The sequence below is a fragment of the Canis lupus genome, chromosome 29, assembly GCF_048164855.1.
Source record: "Canis lupus baileyi chromosome 29, mCanLup2.hap1, whole genome shotgun sequence".
Lineage (NCBI taxonomy): Eukaryota > Metazoa > Chordata > Mammalia > Carnivora > Canidae > Canis > Canis lupus.
The window spans coordinates 30,910,875-30,931,611 of NC_132866.1; the positions used below are offsets into that span (position 1 = coordinate 30,910,875).

A 20,737-nucleotide genomic window follows, 5' to 3' on the forward strand; every position below is an offset into this window, starting at 1 on the left:
TGCACCCAGACACACGGATGCTTACATGTAGGTATTTCGGAACAGAATCCTATAATCCATTTTATTTAGTGACCTGCTTTGCCCTTAAATGCAACATGAGCACCTTTACATATCATTAAAATTTCTTCTACAAGGGAGAAGAAATGTGTGGGAAATATAGAAAGGGAGACAGAACATGAAGACTCCTAACTCTGGGAAACGAACTAGGGGTGGTGGAAGGGGAGGAGGGCGGGGGGTGGGGGTGAATGGGTGATGGGCACTGAGGGGGGCACTTGACGGGATGAGCACTGGGTGTTATTCTATATGTTGGTAAATTGAACACCAATAAAAAAAATAAATTTATTATAAAATTAAAAAAATTTCTTCTACAACATCATTTTGAAGGACTCCGTATTACCTAATCATTGGAAATTTAGGCTATTTTAATTGTTGTGGTAAGTGATGTCGTGGTTATTATCTTTATCATGAAATTCTGTGCCCATCCAGGATTATTCCCTTTTGACAAATTCCTAAAAGAAGCCTGACTGGATGAAAGCCTGAAGCCATTTTAGGGTCTTCCATGCCTCTCACTGCCAGGGAGGCTGCAGGTCACTCTCCTGCTGGCCTAAATGCCCATTCATACATTATATTTTTAGTTATTTTGCAATTTGTCAGGCAAAGATTCAATATGCTTACATGTCCTTTCTTTTTTTTTTTTAACCTGTCCTTGATTACTAGTAAGTTTAGACATTTTTTTTTTATCAGTGTTCATAAGCCATTTTAATTTCTTTTGTGAATTGCCTATTCTGTGTCCAGCTTGGTTTTAGTTGGGGAGAGGATTTGAGCCAGGGTTTTGAGGGTGAACAGAGACTTTCTCAGATATAAATGAGGAAAGGGGTCATTCTAGAAGGAAACTGTAGCCAGGGAAGGCCTGGTGATGCAGGCCCTTGCAGCATGCCCGCAGACAGAAGAGGCAAGGGTATGTGGCTCTCTAGGGAGGTGGGAAGATGCTGGTCTGGGGCTCCGTTAGACAGATTCCTGCAGGTCACAGTAAAGTGTGTAAACATTATTCTGCAGGTAGTTTGGGGGCCCCTAGGGCTTCAGGTTGGACAGGAACATGACTGGGTGTAGGTTTTAAGCAAGTGTCTCCAGGGGTTGATATGGAGCATGGCTGGAGGGTGCCATGGGCACCCAGGGAATAAAGGTGGGCACTCTGCAGGCAGGAGGGACAGCAGGAGAGTGTCTAGGAGGGGGGCTCTCAAGGGGAGCATGGGTGCGGGGAGTCCTGGTGCTGTGGTTCTCAACCTCTATTCCTTGCCTGGAGAGGAGAATGTGGAGGGGGGAGTCGTGGTGGGCAAAGCCCAGGCAGGTAGGTGGCCACAGGGCACAGCACAGCTGCCCCACTCCCGCCCCCCCAGGATGCTGAGGAACAACCGTATTAGCTGCATCCACAACGACAGCTTCACAGGCCTGCGCAACGTCCGCCTCCTCTCGCTCTATGACAACCAGATCGCCACCATCTCCCCCGGGGCCTTCGACACCCTGCAGGCCCTGTCCACGCTGTAAGTCCGGGCCTGGGGGGTGAGTGAGTGGGCAGACCTGGGGCTCCGGCACCAGTGTCTGAACCCCGGCGGCACCCCGACCCCCCAAGGGTAGTTACTCTGACTCACTGGGGTGAGTGGTCTCTGGGTTCCCACTGCGTCAGAATGGCACGTCTTCATCACTGCTGGTCATCGGGTAAAGAGTGCTGGGTGGCCGCGTGGCCAGTATGTGGCAGCCCGAAGGGGATTTGCAGGGAAACCGAGGCTGGCAGGGTATGTGGGTGGTTACACAGCCGCCTCTTGCAGAAACCTCCTGGCCAACCCTTTCAACTGCAACTGCCAGCTGGCCTGGCTTGGCGACTGGCTGCGGAGGAGGAAGATCGTGACAGGGAACCCACGGTGCCAGAACCCAGATTTCTTGAGGCAGATCCCCCTGCAGGACGTGGCCTTCCCTGACTTCAGGTGCGAGGAAGGTAAGTCGTGTGGGGCCCTGGGCAGGAGGGGAGGCCCCGGGCCAGGGCCGAGACCCACTCTTGGCCTCGTACCTACTCCTGCCTGGCAGCAGCTTTGTGTGACTTGAAGAGCAATAACATGCTTACTGTTTAAAAAGTGGGAAAGTATGGATACAAGAAGGAAATAAATGTTACCTACTACTCTGTCACTTAGAGAAAAGCACAGTTAACTTCCTAGTGTCTGCTCTGTCTGTAGGTATGTGTAATGCAGGGATCTGCCTCCTGGCTGTGCCTCAGTGCTCCGGGCTTATAGGTCAACCCTGTAACACTGTCCGTGAGGGGCAGCGCGGCCTTCCCGGGCCCGCGTGTGGGAAACCTGGTTGCTTCTCATGCCCCTGTCCTGAGTCCTCCAGACCTGCAGTCTCTCTCTGGCTGCCCCCTCCTTTCCCTACACGAGTGGGATGCAGCCATCCCTTGTTTCACCCACGGAGCTCCCTGCACACCGAGCAGCCGTTGGGGGCAGATTCACCCAGCGTGACAGAGCAGGCTGCGGTTCAGCCCGGCCGTCCTTGTTCTTGGGCCCTGCCCCTGCTGTGGGCATCCAGCCCGCCTGGCCCGCCTGCTCCAGCCCGCTTCCAGGCAGCACCTCCGCTCCCAGACTGGCCCATCCAGGCCAGGGTGGTACTGGGTGAGGAGCTTCAACTTTCACACCAAGAGAGATGGCCAGGGTATTTTTCTAAACAAAATCAATGGATTTTTCTAAAGCAATTTTATGTCTTATTTTTTAAAAATTCCATACTACTCTCATAAATCTTTTTATATAGTTTTATATAATAACTTGCTGGCCTTTTAAAAAATTCTGTTTTTTTAAATATTTATTTATTTTTCTTTTTTATTTATTTTTTTAATTTACTTTTTATTGGTGTTCAATTTACCAACATACAGAATAACCCCCAGTGCCCGTCACCCATTCACCCCCACCCCCCGCCCTCCTCCCCTTCCACCACCCCTAGTTCATTTCCCAGAGTTAGGAGTCTTTATGTTCTGTCTCCCTTTCTGATATTTCACACACAGTTCTTCTCCCTTCCCTTGTATTCCCTTTCACTATTATTTATATTCTCCAAATGAATGAGAACATATAATGTTTGTCCTTCTCCAACTGACTTACTTCACTCAGCTTTAAATATTTAATTAAATTTTAAATTCCAGTATACTTCACATACAGCATTATTTTAGTTCCAGGTGTTTGGTGTTTGATACATCACCCAGTGCCCATCACGATAAGTGCCCTCCTTAATCCCCATTGCCTATTTTACCCATCCTCCACCCAAAAATTCTGTTTCTTTTTACACCTGACTGTATATTTGGGGCATTTTCTTATGTTATTAAGTATCCCTTGAAAACACTATTTTTTTCCTCAAGAAACAGTTTCTTTTTATTTTTCTAATTACAAAGTGAGGCATTATCATTTCTCCAAAAAAACAGCAACAAGAGACAATCCAACAGAGTAAAAAGATCGCGAGTGTGTCCCTTGCTCCTGCTCCCCAGCCCTGAATAACTCCTGTTAATATTCCACTGTGTGACCTTCCCGAGCTTTGTGTGTGTTTGTGTGCACACGTGTGACACACATAGGATCTTGTAGTACCGCCTGTGCAGACATTTTTGACATGATAGACATTGTCTGGAGAGTGTCATGATTGACTGAACCAGCCTGGCTGCATGGTGTTCAGACACTTCCAAAGTTCTGCTATTATGCCCCACGCTGCCAGGAACATCCTGGTAGTCAGCTCTCTTCAACTTTCCCCCTTGCATATAACTTCCTTGAGATGAAGGGATTGGACACTTTTGAGACATTGCTGCCAGGAGGCAGTGGGACCAGTGGTGGAGAGGGCAGGCTCCGGCGCCAGCTGGCTTGGATTCCAGTCCCGTGCCACCTCTTCCAGGCTGGGGGACCTTGGGCACATCACTTAACCACTCTGCCCTCAGTGTCCCCATCAGTGTGCTGAGAGCACACCTGCCAGAGAGACGTTTTGAGGGTTCAGGAAGTTCAGCCCTATCACACAGTGCCTGCCTACAACCACCCTCCATAACCGACAGTTATTGTCACCTGCTTCCTAGGGCCCTCAGCAACTCCTACCATGGGATCCTTATTGTTCCTCCTACACCTAGTCGGAAGAAAGGAAGGCAGACTGAGACCTCTCAGCACTATTTACTGAATAAATGAATGAATAAATGAAGGAGGTGTGATAGGAGGTCAGATTCTGTGTCAGCTTCATGTGGGTAGAGGCCCTCTGTTGCCTCGGACCAGCCTTCTGAGCTGAGCAAGTTATATAACCTCTCCAGATCTCAGTAAAGCATAAATTCATTCATTTATTCATTCAACTGATCTATTTTGAGGGCTACTGTGTGCCAGGCTCTGCTCTATGTGCTGGGCTCCTTCTGCAGGCAAAGAAGAAGAAACAAGTCTCTGTTCTTTTGGTGCTTGCATTCTAGGGGTGCCAGTGCCCCCTCTCTTACTGCATTGTTAGATGATGTTCGATATAGTGTCTGGTACACAGTAGGTGCTCAAGAAATGATATGGTTGCCATCCTCTTCCTGTGCTGTGCCTAGGCCCACCTTGGATCTGAGGCAGAAGAGATTGACTTAAGACCCATCTTAACCTCAAAACAGGTCCAAGGGGCTTTGTTCCTGGTGGGGAAGGGGTGAAGCCAGGAGACTTACTGGTGCCTGGGATGGTATCAGAGAAAGTCTTCTGAGGCACCATGGCTGCGAGAGGCCCTAAGAAGGCCTGCCCCTCACTGATGTGGCTTCATGCCTTCCTCTCCAGGCCAGGAAGAGGGGAGCTGCCTGCCCCGCCCACAGTGCCCCCAGGAATGTGCCTGCCTGGACACCGTGGTCCGATGCAGCAACAAGCACCTCCACGTCCTGCCCAAGGGCATCCCCAAGAATGTCACAGAACTGTGAGTAGCCTCAGGCCTGGCATCAGGAGGACACGGTAACTGGAAACAGATAGTAGCTGACTAGGGCTTGGAGTTAGGGCATTGCAGGAGATGCTGGTTCCAAGAAGGCGTTGAGCTTCTGTTTGACCCTCACTCTGCAGTCATTGGATGGCACGGTCACCCACAGCGAGTGCTTCCTCACTTTAAGCTAATGCCTGCTTTTTTTTTTTTTTTTTTTTTACATTTTAAAAAATATTTTATTTATTTGAGAGACAGAATAGAGAGTGAGAGTGAGAGAAGGCATGAGCTGGGGGAGAGGCAGAGGGAGAGGGAGAAGCAAACCCCCTGTTGAGCAGGGAGCCCCATGTGGGGCTAGATCCGAGGACCCTGGGATCATGACCTCAGCAAAAGGCAGATGTTTAACCAACTGAACCACCCAGGCACCCTGCTAATGTCTGCTTTTAAACTAAGAAGTAACGTTATGAATTTCACTTCACATCATCTCATGAGCATCCCCTTCTGTCATGAAAACTCTCACAGAAGTTTATTTTGCTGGCCGCATACTATTCCACCATATGAATCTACTGTGGTCTATATAACAAATCCCTGTTGGTAGTATAATTGTTTTCCAATTTTTTACTAAATTGTGTTATTATTATAAATAGTGCTGAGGTGAAGATCCCTTCAGTGAAGCTGTTGGTCAAAGAGCAGTGCATTGTTAGGACTCTTGCTGCCTTTGGCATGATGGCCTTCCAGAAAAGTCATTGCCGGGCAGCCCGGGTGGCTCAGCAGTTTAGCGCCTCCTTCAGCCCAGGGCCTGATCCTGGAGTCCTGGGATCATGTCCCGCGTCAGGCTTCCTGCATGGAGCCTGCTTCTCCCTCTGCCTGTGTCTCTGCCCCCCACCCCCACCCCGTCTCTCATGAATGAATAAATAAATCTTAAAAAAAGAAAGAAAAGAAAAGTCATTGCCTTTGCACCCCTACTGGCCAGGTGTGGAAGTGGCCTTCCCCCCCACCATCCCTCCCCACCCAGCCCCAGCAATACTGGACGTCATGGTGCTAAAATCTTTGTTGATTCGGATGTGGGATCTGAGCTTATGTGGGGGTGTGGATGTCAGTGTGTATGACAGAGACAGAGAGCTGGGCTTCTTCAGCAGACACCTCCGAATAAGAGGCTGTGGTCAGTCCCTTACTCCTCATATCCCCTGGGATTGATCCCTCTAGGCCTCCATAGCTGGGGGTTCCTTTCCCTGTGGGGAGTGCATGAGGTTTTTGTTTGTGTGTCTTTCATTACCAGAGGCAGGCTATTTCCTCACAAGCGCATCAGCCACTGTACTCCTTGTCCTGTGACCTGCCCACCCTTCCCTTGCCTAGTTTTTGATGTTTTCTCCTTGGTGCCTCATAGCCACCCTGAACATAATGACAGGTGGGACAGCCTGCTGTCTTTGACCGAGGTTGCTGAAGTTCAGAGGCTGGGAAGATCACTACTCTAAGTCTTCATTTTCCCAGCTGTAAAATGGGGCCACTGGGTGTATTGGTCAGAGCCGTTGAGAGGGTCACATGAGATGGGTGGGAAGTCACTTTGTATGACACAGTGATGGGTCAGGGTGAGTAATATAGCCCTGATTTTGCTGTTCTCTGGATCTTTGGAGGGTGGGGGCGAGCTATCCTGAGGGCTATAGTTGGTGGGGGTCCCAGGCAGGGCACCCATCCGGGGCTTCAGCTTCTGGTTCTTGGGTCACTGCTTAGCAAGGATGGCATGGGGGGGCGTAGGGGATCTTCACAGCATCTTGAATCCCAAGCACTGCCCTGCAGACATGCGGAACCTTAGGGAGCATTAGGAGGATTTCTGATGGGCTTGGCTTGAGGACAACTTGGGTGGCAGTGTATATAGTGGGTCCCAGGAGAGAGGCAAAGGTGGGGAGACAGATGGAGGCGGCTACAGGAGCCCAGGCCTGGGTGACGGTGTGCATTCGGGGGAGATGTGAGACTGGAACACAGCGAATGAGCAGCAACCAGTAGGCAGGAGAATCAGCGGTGCTGTGGAGAGGGCAGAGTCATCATTAGGGTCCTGCGCCTGGGTGGTTCGGGTGTGAGTGTGATGCTGAGGTAGTCAGGGGGGAAGCCACTTTGGGTGTAAAAGCACCGAGCTCCGTGTTGTTTGGGCCTGTTTGAATCTGGGGCTTCCATGGGGAGACCAGCTTCATGCACCTTGCCAGCAGGTGGAGGGGGGGGCCCTGCTAGCTGGCACAGGCCTGACAGGTGGGCCTGGGAGGGACTAACGTGCAGATCACACCTGCCTGGCCAGGATAACCTCAAGGCAGAGAGGGGAGGGTGAGGAGCCCAGGACTGAGCCAGGGTCATGCCCGACAACAGGGAGGAGGCTGAGCGGGTGAGGCAGGGGGCAGGAAGGAAGCCAAGGCAGCCTTTGTGTCTCAGGGCTTCTACCAAGTTCTTAGGCTGGCACCTACCCAAATGCTTACAAGGTTGCATATTTTCTCCTCTGGTTAGTGATTCTGGGCTAATTGTGTGGTCTGCGTGGAGAGGAGAGGAGAGGAGAGGAGAGGAGAGGAGAGGAGAGGAGAGGAGAGGAGAGGAGCCGAGCCAGGAAGGCCCAGGCTGTAGGGGAGGCTTCTCCAGCGCTGCTGCCGCCGCCTACGCACTAACTATTGTGTTCTCTCCTGTAGCTACTTGGACGGGAACCAGTTCACACTGGTTCCGGGACAGCTGTCCACCTTCAAGTACCTGCAGCTTGTGTGAGTATGCAGGCCTCTTGAGGACCCCAGGGTGGCACTGGTATCCAACCATCAGGCTCCAGATTTCCTGGAATTCCCTACCACTCCACTTCTGGCCTATGGGTTTTTAATTTTGCCCCTTCCCTCCTGGAACTTCTGTGCATAGAGCTGTGTTGCCACCTAGTGGTCATGCTTGGGAATGGCATGTTCCAGGCTCCCTTGGGTTGGACCCTGTGGGCTTCTGCCCAGCACAGCACCCCAAGCCTACCTCTGGGCTGACAATGATCATTAATGAGGGTCATCCAGGCAAAGGAAGGAGCCAGAGCAGAAGTAGAGGCTGTTGGAAAACCTCTCAGTCCAACCTTGGCTCCCAAAGCAAACATGAAATTTGGCAGCTACAAAGACACGTCTGTAACTAAGATTCTCTTTAGGTTAACATCTTTTTCTGTTATTTCCACCATTGACCCTTTCCACTCCATGAACGTATATGAAATAAGCCTCCAAATAACCTTAGTTCCTCCTAACCCAGCCTAATTAACACCTCACCTCACTTGTCTTGGTCTGTTCGTTGGCCAGTTTCTCCCGCAGATAACATTCCATCTTAGTTTGGCCTGCAGCGGTGCTCTTCAGGTGTGGTCTGTGGACCAGTGGCCACTAGAGAACTCTTTGTAATGGGTCCTCAATTAGATAAGAAACTTGCGCCAGAATGTAAATCAATGTCTTGCTTCTTTCACTGAGAAAGTGTAATCACGAAAATAATGTTAGCTAAACTAAGTTGTGTGTTTAGTGTCATAGGTGATTGCACTTTGGCATAAACTCCTGGTTGTAGGACATCAGTTCAGGGACTGGCTTCTCTGAGTGACACTGGATTACAGGATCTTGAAGCTCTGATCCTAAATACCTAGCAGATGTATTTTGATTGTTCCCATGGTAGGGGGTAGGGAGGGCAGGGATTTGGAGGCCGGTGACAGGGTAGTGAAGACATAGACAGCTGGTCTAATTTGGGGCAGCTGCACTGGTGGCTTGGATACCTTTGGGAGGCAAGGAGGGTGTGGGGCCCGTCCTTGCCATTACACACCCAGTGTGCTGAGTGCTCAGTGAAGAACCTCAGTGTGTCCTAAGAACAGTGGACCAGTCTTGAATGAGATTAGTTAGAGGAATGTTTACAAAGAGAAGATAAAGGCAAGGCATATGGTTTCTTTCTTTTTTTTTTAAAGATTTTATTTATTTATTTCAGAGGGGAAGGCAAACATGAGTGGGGGGAGAGGCAGAGGGAGAAGCAGACTCCCTGCTCAGCAGGAAGCCCGACATAGGGCTCAGTCGGATGACCCTGGGATCATGACCTGAGCCGAAGGCAGACACTTGACTGACTGAGCCACCCAGGCGCCCCATATGGTTTCATGTTACGAATATTTCCTGAGTGAAGAGCTGTATGAAGCAAGGGGATATGAGGGCCCCTAAGTCAGGGCCCTCCCCGCGAAGGTGGTGGTCCGAGGGGCATTCCGGAGAGAGACTTGGGGCACATACAGTCATGGAAGTGATGAGTGTTCCAACAGGGGTAAATGCACATTAGGGGTGATGAGCCCAGTGTGGGAGGCTGGGGCAGAGGCAGAGCTCCCCAGTGGGCAGGGGGAACAGGGGTGAGAGGGTTTTAGGAAGAGCAGCAAATCCTCAGCGGGCGTGGAGGAGGCAGTGAAGGAGAGGTGGGGACTTGGAGCACCCCCCTCCCCCCTCCCCCAGCAGGTGGCTGGGTTAATATTTTAGGCACACGGAAACCACTGTGGGATTTGGCAGGGAAGTGACACAGTCAAATTTGTGTCTTAGAAAGATTACAGTGGTGCCCACCCGCGTGGAAGATGGATCGAAGGGGGGCAAAGCTGTAGGTGAGAGATGAGGTTGAGCCTGAGCCAGAAGCTGGGAGAGAGGCGGCTTGAGCGAGCAGAAAGGGGGGAGGAGGAGGCTGAGAGAGGGGCGAGTCTCTGGGCTGTCAGGGCTGTGGGGGTGGGGGCAGGGAGCACAGGACGTGGACTGGAGTTGGAGCTGGAGTGTCCCTGGAGGGGAGTCATAGACGCGGGCTGCTGGGCCCACAGGGAGGGCACTGTCGCCTGCCATGGGGAGGAGAGCCAGGAGCGTCCCCAAGGCGCCCAGAGTGGACTGAAGCAAGAGGGTCAGTGAGGTGGGGTTGGCTGGAAAAGAAGCTTCGCCAAGGGACTGAGAGGCACAGCCAAGGAGTGTGGGTGTGGGTGCCAATCAGGGACCTGAGGAAGGAAAGACAGAGAGGCAAGAGATTTGAGAAGAGGGGTATCAGTTGTGACCTTGGGTGGGTTACTTCATCTCTCTGAGACCTTGCGCCTAGTTTGAAAGAAGGTGGCCACCATCTCCTCGCCCCTTGGGTTGTAGGAGGGCTAGGGAAGGAGCCTGTGGAACGTGCCAGAGGGAGAGGAAGCACAGAGGAGCCGCTGGGTCTGGAAGTCTGGAGGCAGCCCCTCTCCCTGGTGGGAGCATTCCCATTGTGCAAGTGGGCAGAAGCCAGGCCCTCTCTGCCTGGGCTGGGGCGGCAGGGCGGGGGGTGGTGGAGACAGGCAGCCTTGGGATGCAGGCGGAGCTCGGGGAGCAGGCGGAGGGCCCCTCCCTCCCTGCTGCCCCCCCCCAGCTGCCACCTGAGGGAGGGCAGCAGGGGAGGGGAGGAGCCCCTTACAGAGAGCTGGGGGTTACAGGGGTTACTGGGGTTACGTTCTTTCCCTCTCAGCAAGGATGCTTTTGTCTCTTCCAGGGACTTGAGTAACAACAAGATCAGCTCCTTAAGCAATTCCTCCTTCACCAACATGAGCCAGCTGACCACTCTGTGAGTCCCGGGGGTGGGGAGGTAGAGGGAGGGCACGCGCGCTCTGGCCACGGAGACCTCCCCAAGCCCTGTGGGTCACTCGCGGTATCACCATCAGGGAGTATGCCAGGGCCTGCCAGGGCCTGCCAGTCGAAAAGAAAAAACCTGAATTTTTTATTGTGAACATGCATTCATACAGAAAAATGCAAAAAAAATATATGTATCATATCATATAACAAATAGTAATGATGCTAGCACATGCGTAAATACCTAAGGCAAAAACCAGAATATAGCACCCCAAAAGTCCCCCATCCCTTCCCGATCATTCCCCCTCTCTCCCATCTCCAGGCAGTGCCTACCCTGACCGTTATGGTGATCAGTTTCTTTGATTCTCTTTATAGTGCTGCCATTTATATATGATCCACTTCTATGCAGTGAAGTTTCATTTTGCCCATTTTTGAACCTTATATAAATTGAATCATACAGGGTATTTTTTTTGTCTCTGGCTTCTTTTATTTACCATTATGTTCCTGAGATGCACTCCTGTGTGGAGCTGTCTAGTATTCCTTTGCAGGACTATGCCATACTTTCCTTATCCAGTTTATTGTTGGACCGTTGTAAACAGTGGCCCTCTGAACATTTTTGTGCTTATAGTCTGAGCTATTCTATTTTTTTTTAAGATTTTATTTATTTATTCACAAGAAACACAGGCAGAGACATAGGCAGAGGGAGAAATAGGCTACCTGCAGGGAGCCGGATGTGGGACTCGATCCCAGGACTCGGGATCACAACCCGAGCCGAAGGCAGATGCTCAACCACTGAGCTACCCACGTGCCCCCAGTCTGAGCTATTTTAAAAATTGCTTTAATTACATTCCAAGAAGTTGGTTGGAAAGTATAGCAGGCATCCCTTGTACTGGCCTGCGGCTTAAGGCAGGTATCTCACTCACCTTCTCAACACCTCATTTTACAGATAATGTGCCAAGAAGTGAAGAACTTCCCCTTAGGCTCTACTGTGGTCAAACAGTAGAGCCAGTACTTCCCAAAAAACGACTAGGTCGTGACCCAGCCAGACCCCCAGGAGCAGAATATGGGCCCGAGGCCATGAAATGCTCGTTCTAGGTTACACACCTGTACTTATTTGCTCCAGGGCCTACTCATCAACTGGGTCCCATTTCAAGGTCTTTATAAGCCTATGTGTGAAGCTGCCATCAACTCTGGGGGACATTTGACGATGTCTGAAACATTGTTGGTGGTCACGGCTGCAGGAGGGCAGGCACCCCATGGACAGAGGCCAGGGTGGCTGCTAAACGCCTAACAAAGAATTGTCAACAGTGCTGGGGCTGGGAAGTCCTGGTCTCAGTGATTCTGGCAGCTGCAAGGAGAACCAGGGCCCATTCCTGTGACAGGAACACCCCTTTGCTCTCCTTATTTTAACAACAGCTCTATTGAGGTACAGTGAACATACAGTAAACTGTACATACTAAAGCATACAATTGGATACATCCTGACTTCCATTCCCATCCACGAAACCATCACCACAGTCAACACAGTGACCACTTCCATCACCCCCAGAAGTCCCTCCCGGCCTGTGACAACCCTTCTTCCGTGTCCCCTCCCCATACCCCATCCCAGGCTGCCAGCTGTGGGCTTTCTAGGACTGAGTTAGCATCGCCTAGAGTTCTATGTAAATGGAATCCTACGACACTACTCTTTTTTATTTGGCTTCTTTCAGCCAGCATAGTGATTTTGAAATCCCGCCATGTCACCGCAAGGGTTGCTAGTTCCTGCGGGTCAGTCAGTAGTGGCGTTCCACTCTACGGCGATTTATCCATCTGTCTGCTGACAGACATTTGGGACTATTATGAGTATCATTTCCTTTATTGTCGACCTGCCTACCTGCCCTTGATGGATTCATTGATTTGGAGGCACTGGGGGAGAGTGGTTTAGCCTGTGGAGCCAGGAAACTGAGAAGCTGAGGACTTAACTATGCCACCATGGGGACCTTCTGTCCCCCTGCAGGGAGGGCCTTGGTCTCCATCTTTACAACGGGGGTGGACACGGTCACAGCGTCTTCCCAACAACACCACAGCTTCCTACTGGTCAATTACTAGGCAGGCCCAGACTTCACCTGTCCAGCCCAGGCGTGAGGCAGGTCCCTGCCAGGTGTCAACTTCACAGGGACCCCACCTCTGGCCCTCACTGGGGCAGCCTCCACAGGAAGTGCACCCGGCCTCCTTGCTGAGGGCTTCGCCTGGGTCACCTCCCCTTACCTGCAGAAAAGCCCCAAGTTGTTCTTGTTTTTGGCCCTGCCCTGCAGCTGAAGGAGCACAGCATGAGGCATGAAAGGGTTGGGGGACATGGCTGGGTCCATAGGCTCACTAGTCCAGGGGCTTGGCCCCTACCCTCTTCCATGCTCAGGCTTCCCTCGTTTTGCTGCTGAGCAAAAGGCCCCTGCACCCTGAGCCAGGCAGCAGGGGTCTGGTCCCTAACTTGGTGCCTGCCTCCTCCTCATCCTGGTCTCCCCTCCCTCCTTCCCTTCCCCCCTTCTCCCTTTCCCCCTCCTCCCCTCCCTGCACTTGTCCTCCCTCTCTTCCCACAGGATCCTCAGCTACAATGCCCTCCAGTGTATCCCTCCTCTGGCCTTCCAGGGGCTGCGCTCCCTGCGTCTGCTGTAAGTCTCCCCTGCTCTTCATTCCTCCAGGAAAATCCACACCAAGAAGGGTCCTGCAGCCCACCTGGTGGGCAGAAATGTCTCCGCGTCTGTGACCCCTGCAGGGCCAATAGTGACCAAAGATGGGAGGCTGGTCCATTCTCATTTGAGCCCCTAATGGAGGCTGAAGAATGAATAGGAAACTCTGAGAAATGGGGGTTGCTATCTGCCCCACGTTGTGTTTGGGGAAGCAGTGTGTGGGGGGCGGATGGCATCCAACATAAGGTAGCCCCTTGTTTGCATGTGAGTTTCCGGTTCAGGTGGAGAATGTTTGAAAGGGATTTGTGAACTTCTTCTAAGAAGTCCCACTGGGAGGTTTTTGCCCTGTGATCAAAGCCCGCTGTTACGCCTGTTGCAACGGCCTCTTGGGTATCCATGCGTGGGAATCCTCCAGCAGCCCTGCCTGGGGCATGGGGACATTCTTTATCCTCATCCTATGGCTTGCCATAGTAACTTTTTTATCGAGAGGGAGCCTCGGCCTCAGGCTCGCTGGCCAAGGGAGGGAGGGCACACATGTTCCATTTGTTGTGTAAACAGGAATGGTGCTTTGAGTTATTTGTGATGGGAAAAACAAGTCCTCCAGAAGGGCTGGGGTACAGGATTGTGTACTTGGATTATAAGGGGCTCCCTCTCCCTTGCCAGTGGCCAGCAGGGCAGGGTCTTTGAACTGGGAGCTGTCTCCCTCTGGCATTGATATACATGACACACTCCTCCATCAGTTCTCTGAGGCACCGATGGCCTCTTGTCTCCCCAGGTCCCTGCATGGCAATGACATCTCCACCCTCCGAGAGGGCATCTTCACAGACGTGACCTCCCTGTCTCACCTGTAAGTAACTTTGGCCCAACCTCTTTGGATTTAAACAGAACTTGGATTCTGAGAAAGACCCTCCCCCAACCTGCTGAGACTGGCAAAGTTTGTGGCTTTGGCCCTGAAACAAACTGAGCTTGTGAACTTCACATACTCCCCATCTCAGATTCTGACACATTCAATGTTTCATCAGTCACAACAATGGGATTTGAAGACAGTTCTTCATAAGCAACCATAAAAGTAGTAATGACCCTTACTGACTGCATCAGCTGATTTAATCCTCACAGCAATCCTACAGCATAGGCACAATTATTCCATTTTACATATGAGGAAACAGGTCTAGAAAATGTGAGAAGCTTGCCCAAAGTTGCATAGCTGGTAGGGGCTGGAGTCTTCTGTCTCGAAAGCCCATGTTCTTAAGCATGACCCTACTCCTGTACCTCTGACTTCACAGGGTGGGGGATAAACTCTGGAAATTTATCATCCCCAAGAAGTGGTATTATTTGATGTAGAATTGCTTCCGAAACCATTTAGCTGGCAGTACCATGTGGATTTTTTAAAAAGCAGTATGATCAGTTCCTTAAAAGGCTAAATGTGGAATGACCCTGTGACCCAGCGATCCCACTCCTGTGTACCCCAAATAATTGAAAGCAGATACTCAAAACAGACACTTGTACACCCTTGTGCATAGCAGCATCGTTCACACAGTAGTCAAAAAGCAGAAATAGCTCAAGTTGTTGGACAAAATGTGGTGTCTACATACAATGGGATCTTTTTCAGCTGTAAGAGGGAAGGAAACTCTGGCACCTGCCACAAACATGGATGAGCCTTGGAAACGTGCTGAGTGAAATAAATAAGCCAGACATTAAGGGGCAATACTATATGGTTCCGTGGACATGAGGTACAGAATAGTCAACTCCATAGCTACAGGAGAAAGGTGGCTACCAGGTACCGGGAGTGGGAGGAAATGGGGAACTTCTGTTTAGTGGGTACAGAGCTTCTGTTTGGGGTGATGAAGTTTTAGAACCAGAGAGCAGTGATAGTTGCACAACATTGTGCTAGTTGATGCCAACGAACTGTACGCCTAACATGGCCAAAATGGCAAATTTTATGTTATGTACATCTTTACCACAATTGAAGAAAAGCAATAAAAAGCAGTGGGCCAGGACAGGACCATCCTACTTCTGGAGGGGGCTGGGGGCAGAGCATTCTCTCCCTGCATCCCAACTTTGGGCCCAGGCAACAATTGGGACAGCTGGACTGCAGCTGGGACCCCGGGTGTTCTGGGGCCTTCTTCTCTCTGCCCACACTGAGTGCACAGGGCCCGAGTGGGCAGGCACGTTCCAACCCAGGGCCTTCTGGGGCCCCCAGTGGCACCACCTGAGGTTCATCCAATAATCTCACTGGATTTTCTCAGTTGGAAGACTCACCTTTTCTAAATGTTAGTCTCAGAAATCATAGTGTAGCTTACAAATGATCTATATATTTAATATGGTGATATTTCTCCACGCCTTCCAAAACACGTTAAATCAGTAGTGCATTAACAATCTTAGACTTGAGGAAATAAGTAGTAATACGTACTATTTATTGAGGGTGTGTCTGGGACAAATACTTTACAGTCTGTGAATACTTTATCTGTGGTGATTCATTTACTCTGAGACTAAAGTGAGAAGTAGGTATGGTGCTCTCTTCCAGTTCCCCAAATTTGACAGGGACTGCCTTGAACCCACAATGAAGATTCCAGTGCTGGCCTGGACTCAGTGGAGAGTGTGCAATGATTGATTAGTGATGTCTGCCATGGGAGTGAAAGGGAAAAGGGGCTCTTGTCCTAGGGGGTAGGATTTATTTTTCCATTTTTTATTTATTTGCATTTATGTATTGACATTTATTATTTGTATTTATTTACACTTACTATTTACATTTTCCATTCCGGCCCAGGCTCTGAAAAATGAAGCAGCTCCCCTAGGTCCTAAGACCAGGAAATGACAGAAACAGGACTGGAACTTAGGTGTATCTGATTCCAGAGCTATTTATTTATTCTATATTGCCTCAATAAATACATCCTGAATAACCACAGTAAGTCAAGTGGTGAAGAATTTACTACCACTGGGTTTCTGCCTTCTGGGACCATCTGGATATTATAAAGCGAATTAAGACAGCAGTGACTAACTTTGGGGAAATCTGAGGAGCTTCACAGAGGAGGTGATGTTGATGCTGCCATTGGAAAGGGACTAGCTAGGGGTTTGCCATGGGAGAAGATAGGGAAAGACATTCTAGGAGGAGGGAACAGCATGTGCAAAGGCAAGATGGCAAGAAAGTAAACACATTCAGGGATGTTGTCTAACATAGGCTATAGGGGGTTGGTTTGGTAAGGAGTGTAGAGTGGGAGGAGATGGCTCTGGAAGGGGTATTGGAATTCCATTGTGAGGGGCCCTTTGTGCCATGCTAAAGAGTATAGATTTTATTTGACAGATATAAGGGAATTGTGCAAGAACGAAGTCGTAGAAAACTCCTGGAAAGCCATGGTGACATGTGGAGGCTGGCTGGCATGGGACGAGGCAGGAGGGAGCCTGGCTGGAGATGGTGGCTCTAGACAAAGGCCAGGCAGGGGACGCGTTGGTTATTGCTCTGGACTCTTGTTCAACAGGGCCTTGTTTCCATCTGTGTCTGGTGGTTAGTGGTTCTGAGCTCTCTTTTTTTTTTTTTTTTTTTTTGCTGCTGTTTGGAATTCTAAGGACCTAAATGAAATATACTTCTCTCCAGAGAGCATCTGTGCTGTCCCTGTGGGAACCAGGGTCTGTGGCTGCTCTGGGCCCAGGCACCTCCTTTGCTTGCCCCTGACAGGTGTCCGCTCCAGCTCTCCACCCCACCAGGCAGGACCTTTTCAAGCCTCCGGCCCACCTTTCCTGCCTTTAGATTCTCCCTTCATGTATCTCTTATACGTGGGGTTTCAATGCAGGGGGTTTCCTCCTTCCTGATGAAAACTGAATGATACCCAAGCACATTCTGATTTTGTCTCCAGCTCAAAATCTAGAGGCTTTGTTTTTCAAGTGGGAAGTGAACAAACAACATGTTTTTTAGAAACAAAAAAACAAAGCTGCAAAAACAATTGTTGAACCACACTGATCTATAGATTCAGACTTCTCTTTTTTAGATTCAGACTTTTTTAAAGAGAACAGTGACATCAAGCCAAAATCCAGATCCAGGTTGTAAGAAATAAACCAGTCAATAAAGCTCCTTTAAGCAGTAATTGTAGAACAAGGTCTCAGCATTACCGATCAGATGTGTTTGCTCATTGCATCTAAGCCCGTCTCTCTCTGAGACAGCATCTACGTGAAAGAAACCTTCCATTATAATGGAGCAACCCCGTGAATAAACTCTGCCCTTTATACCCAGGGTTTCAAGTGGAACTAGGCAGTAGCCTGGGAATTGTGCACATGCTTAGATTCAAGTGTGTGAGTGCGCTCCCATGTATCCACCATCTGCTCTGCTCATAAGAACTGTAACTGTTCTATAAAGAATTCTTGAGCACCTGCAAGGAGTCAAGGAATGATAAAAGGACAGTGTAGACTCACTGCATTCACTCTGGGCTTCACAGAGGTGCAATCTGAAGGGTGGGAGGCACCCACGGCTCTGTAACAAGTCAGAGGTTGCCTAGGAGTTAGCATCCAGTGTCCCTGGCTCCTGGAGTGCCCTTTGCTCCTACTGTGACTCTGGCCTGGGCGTCTCTTCTTTGGTCGTGGTATGCGGGAGGGGGCGGTGGGCAGAGGGTGTGGTGGAGGCTGAGGTCCACCATCCACCATATTTGAATCCCTTGAACTCGAGAAATCAGGATGTGTGGGGTTAGGTCCTTATTCTGCCATCAACTTGCAGTGGGATCTCAGACAATTCATTCATTCCTTCGGGCCTTTCTCCTCAGCCGTACAAAGGTTATTTCTAAGGTCCACTATGGCCCACATGCCACTGTGGGCTCCAGTACCCTGCACACTTCTCTACTGCTATTAACTTCCATATTTACTTTGCAGTTAGTTCATCGTCCTCCTTTTGTCTGTCCATCTATCCATCCATCCATCCATCCATCCATCCATCCATCCATCCATCTCTTCCCCCAAAAATATTTACTGTCTGCCAAATCCTGTGCTAAAGTTCCCCAACATCATTCTTCATTTCTATAATCTGGCATTTTGTTGCCTCTGATTTACTGTGTGCGGGGGGGGGTGGGGGGGGTGGGGTGGCTAGATTACGAATTCATTAAGAATTCAGTGTGAAGGGCAGCCCAGGTGGCTCAGCGGTTAAGCGCCACCTTCAGCCCAGGCCGTGATCCTGGGGTCCTGGGATCAATTCCCACATCGGGCTCCCTGCATGGAGCCTGTTTCTCCCTCTGCCTGTGTCTCTGCCTCTCTCTCTCTCTCTCTCTCTCTCTCTGTCCCATGAATAAATAAATAAAATCTTTTTAAAAAATTCAGTGTGAAAAGTAAATATGGAATGATTAAGTAGATCACAGTATGCCCATAGGACAGAATAGCAAGTGGTTAGAGAATTATAGCACTGTAGTTTACTATTTGATGAAAACATAGGATGAAGAAGACCATGAACTCTGGTTTCACTGATGTGCATGTGTGAACACAAGAACTGGAAGGGAATACAGAAAGATTAGTTACATTTTTGGGATGCTGGAGGATTCTTTTCTTTTTGAATTTCCTTTGCTTTCCCACTGAGCTTTGTGCATTCCTCATGCTTTTAGAAACATTCATGGGCTGCCTGCTGGTATCAGGCACAGCAGGGGACCGTAGTTCCTCCTCTCAGGAAGTTTCAGTGCGGTATAAGGAGACAGTGATGTACACAAATAAATTGCCTGAGAGGAGAATGGGCAGAGGAGGTATAGCTCAGGTGAAGGGGATTTTGAAGTTTTAGTATGTGCTAAACTCTATAGTTGGCAGCTCTGTGAAACAGCCATGGGAGAGCTATTTTAGTCCTAGTTACATTAATAGAAGCCCAGCAGGGCCTTGGCATGAACACACAGAGTATCTCCTGTTTCAGCTATTTCCAAGTTACACCAAAGATCAACAACAACACAGGATTATTTATGCTCTTGCTAGGGTGTCAACCTGAATCCACAGCCCTTTTGGATGGACAAGCATCCTGGCTGTTGTCTCTACCCCAGTGCCTCAGCTGGGCCTGGGACTCTCCACTCCTCGCTGAGCTCACAGTCATTTTCGGTGGGAAAAATGGTCCCCAGGTGAAAGTGAACCCAGAACTACTACAGTAGTCTCAGAAACCCAGTTTTTGGGTAAATGAAAGTGTGAACGGTTAAAATCAGGTGTGGCTCAGAGGCTGCTCTATACAGAAACAAGGAAAACATGTTGGTCAACCCAGAATGTACTTTTGAATAGCGTTGAGTTTGGAAGTTTTATATTATTCTTTATTATTATTTTTGTGTAATGTAGAGAGTCAGAAAGGGACACTGAGATTGGAGGTGTACACAGGGTGCCTGGCTGGCTTAGTTGCTGGAGATTGTGACTCATGATCTCAGGGTTCTAGGTTTGAGCCCCACTTTGGCTGTAGAGATTACCTAAAAATAATTTAAAAATCTTTAAAAAAAAAAGATTTGAGATGCACTTTTGCTGCCATTTATGGGGGGACTTTCAGAGAATTGGAATTGTGGCAGTCCTGATCTGTCAAGGTTTCCACATTTCACAATGGCCTCTGTCTGGGGGCATTTTCTCTAAATGAGCTTCGGGACCGAAAGAAATTATTCATAATAAACTTTAAATTCATGGCTCACTCCTGCAGTACACTCCAAAAAAATATTTTAAAATAAATTCTGTATTTATATTTTGAGTAACATAATCACATTACCTTGTACTTTTTAGGTTAAAAATATCAAATATCTGGTTAATGTAAACATAGCATAAGTTTTGAATTCCTATTATTTTAAAAAGGTCTTTAAAACACACACACACACACACACACACACTGCAGCTTCAAAAAACTGAAAGCATCTGAGCTTCCTTTATGTCTAAGCAGCCCGGGCGCTGTTCAGTGTGGAGAGAGGAAGGTATCTCCCTTGTCCCATTAGTCAGGATGGATGCTGTCAGCAAATCAGGACAGAAGAAATGAAATACACGTCGAGGTTGAACTGGCCCTTTCCACATTGCATTATTCCCTTGGTGCCCATTTTAGGTTATTTGTGCTTGTCTTTCTGCCCCTCTCCAGATCGCAGGCTCTTTATCGAGTTATAAAGTGAGCCCCAGAGATGTGACGCGGCTGCGCAAGGTCAGCGGGCAGGGAGCAGCTGCGCTGGGGCCCGAGGCCAAGTCTTGCTCAGCCGCCTTATAAGACTGTGCAGTCAACAGCTGGGCTATTTGGGGTGATTCCTGCTCAGAATTGCTGCTGCTTTCATCAGACCAAACACACCTCGGGGGAGCCACTTCCTCTCTCTTGCCCAGAAACAGGTGGAAAGGGGCCATGCATCCATTTGTTACTTAATAAATGTGCCTGTTCTCATTATCATCACACAGCCTTTTATTTGCAAAATAGTGTTGATAGAAATGAACTGCAGGCCCCAGGCTCTTGTTTTTCTCTTTGCTGTACCAAGGAGCTCTGGCTTCTTCATCCCCCCGCCCCAAAAGAGATCTCGTCCATCTCTCAGTCCCCCACTGTAAGTCAGGAAGATGTCAAGTGTGTTGGCTCTGCAGTGGTAGGTGGGGATGCGAGGAAGCAGGCCTGGCCTCATGCTGCCCATGA

General features: G+C 49.5%; 1 protein-coding gene across 2 annotated transcripts in view; it reads left to right on the forward strand.

Annotated features, from left to right (window-relative positions):
* SLIT1 (slit guidance ligand 1) overlaps positions 1-20,737 on the forward strand; it is a 170,459-nt gene that overhangs the window by 129,881 nt on the left and 19,841 nt on the right. For both annotated transcript variants that reach the window (XM_072805858.1, XM_072805859.1), the window contains exons 19-25: positions 1,398-1,541; positions 1,827-1,993; positions 4,800-4,932; positions 7,599-7,667; positions 10,420-10,491; positions 13,072-13,143; positions 13,937-14,008. In XM_072805858.1, coding sequence (XP_072661959.1) covers positions 1,398-1,541; positions 1,827-1,993; positions 4,800-4,932; positions 7,599-7,667; positions 10,420-10,491; positions 13,072-13,143; positions 13,937-14,008 — 729 coding nt within the window. The remainder of the gene's footprint in view (positions 1-1,397; positions 1,542-1,826; positions 1,994-4,799; positions 4,933-7,598; positions 7,668-10,419; positions 10,492-13,071; positions 13,144-13,936; positions 14,009-20,737) is intronic.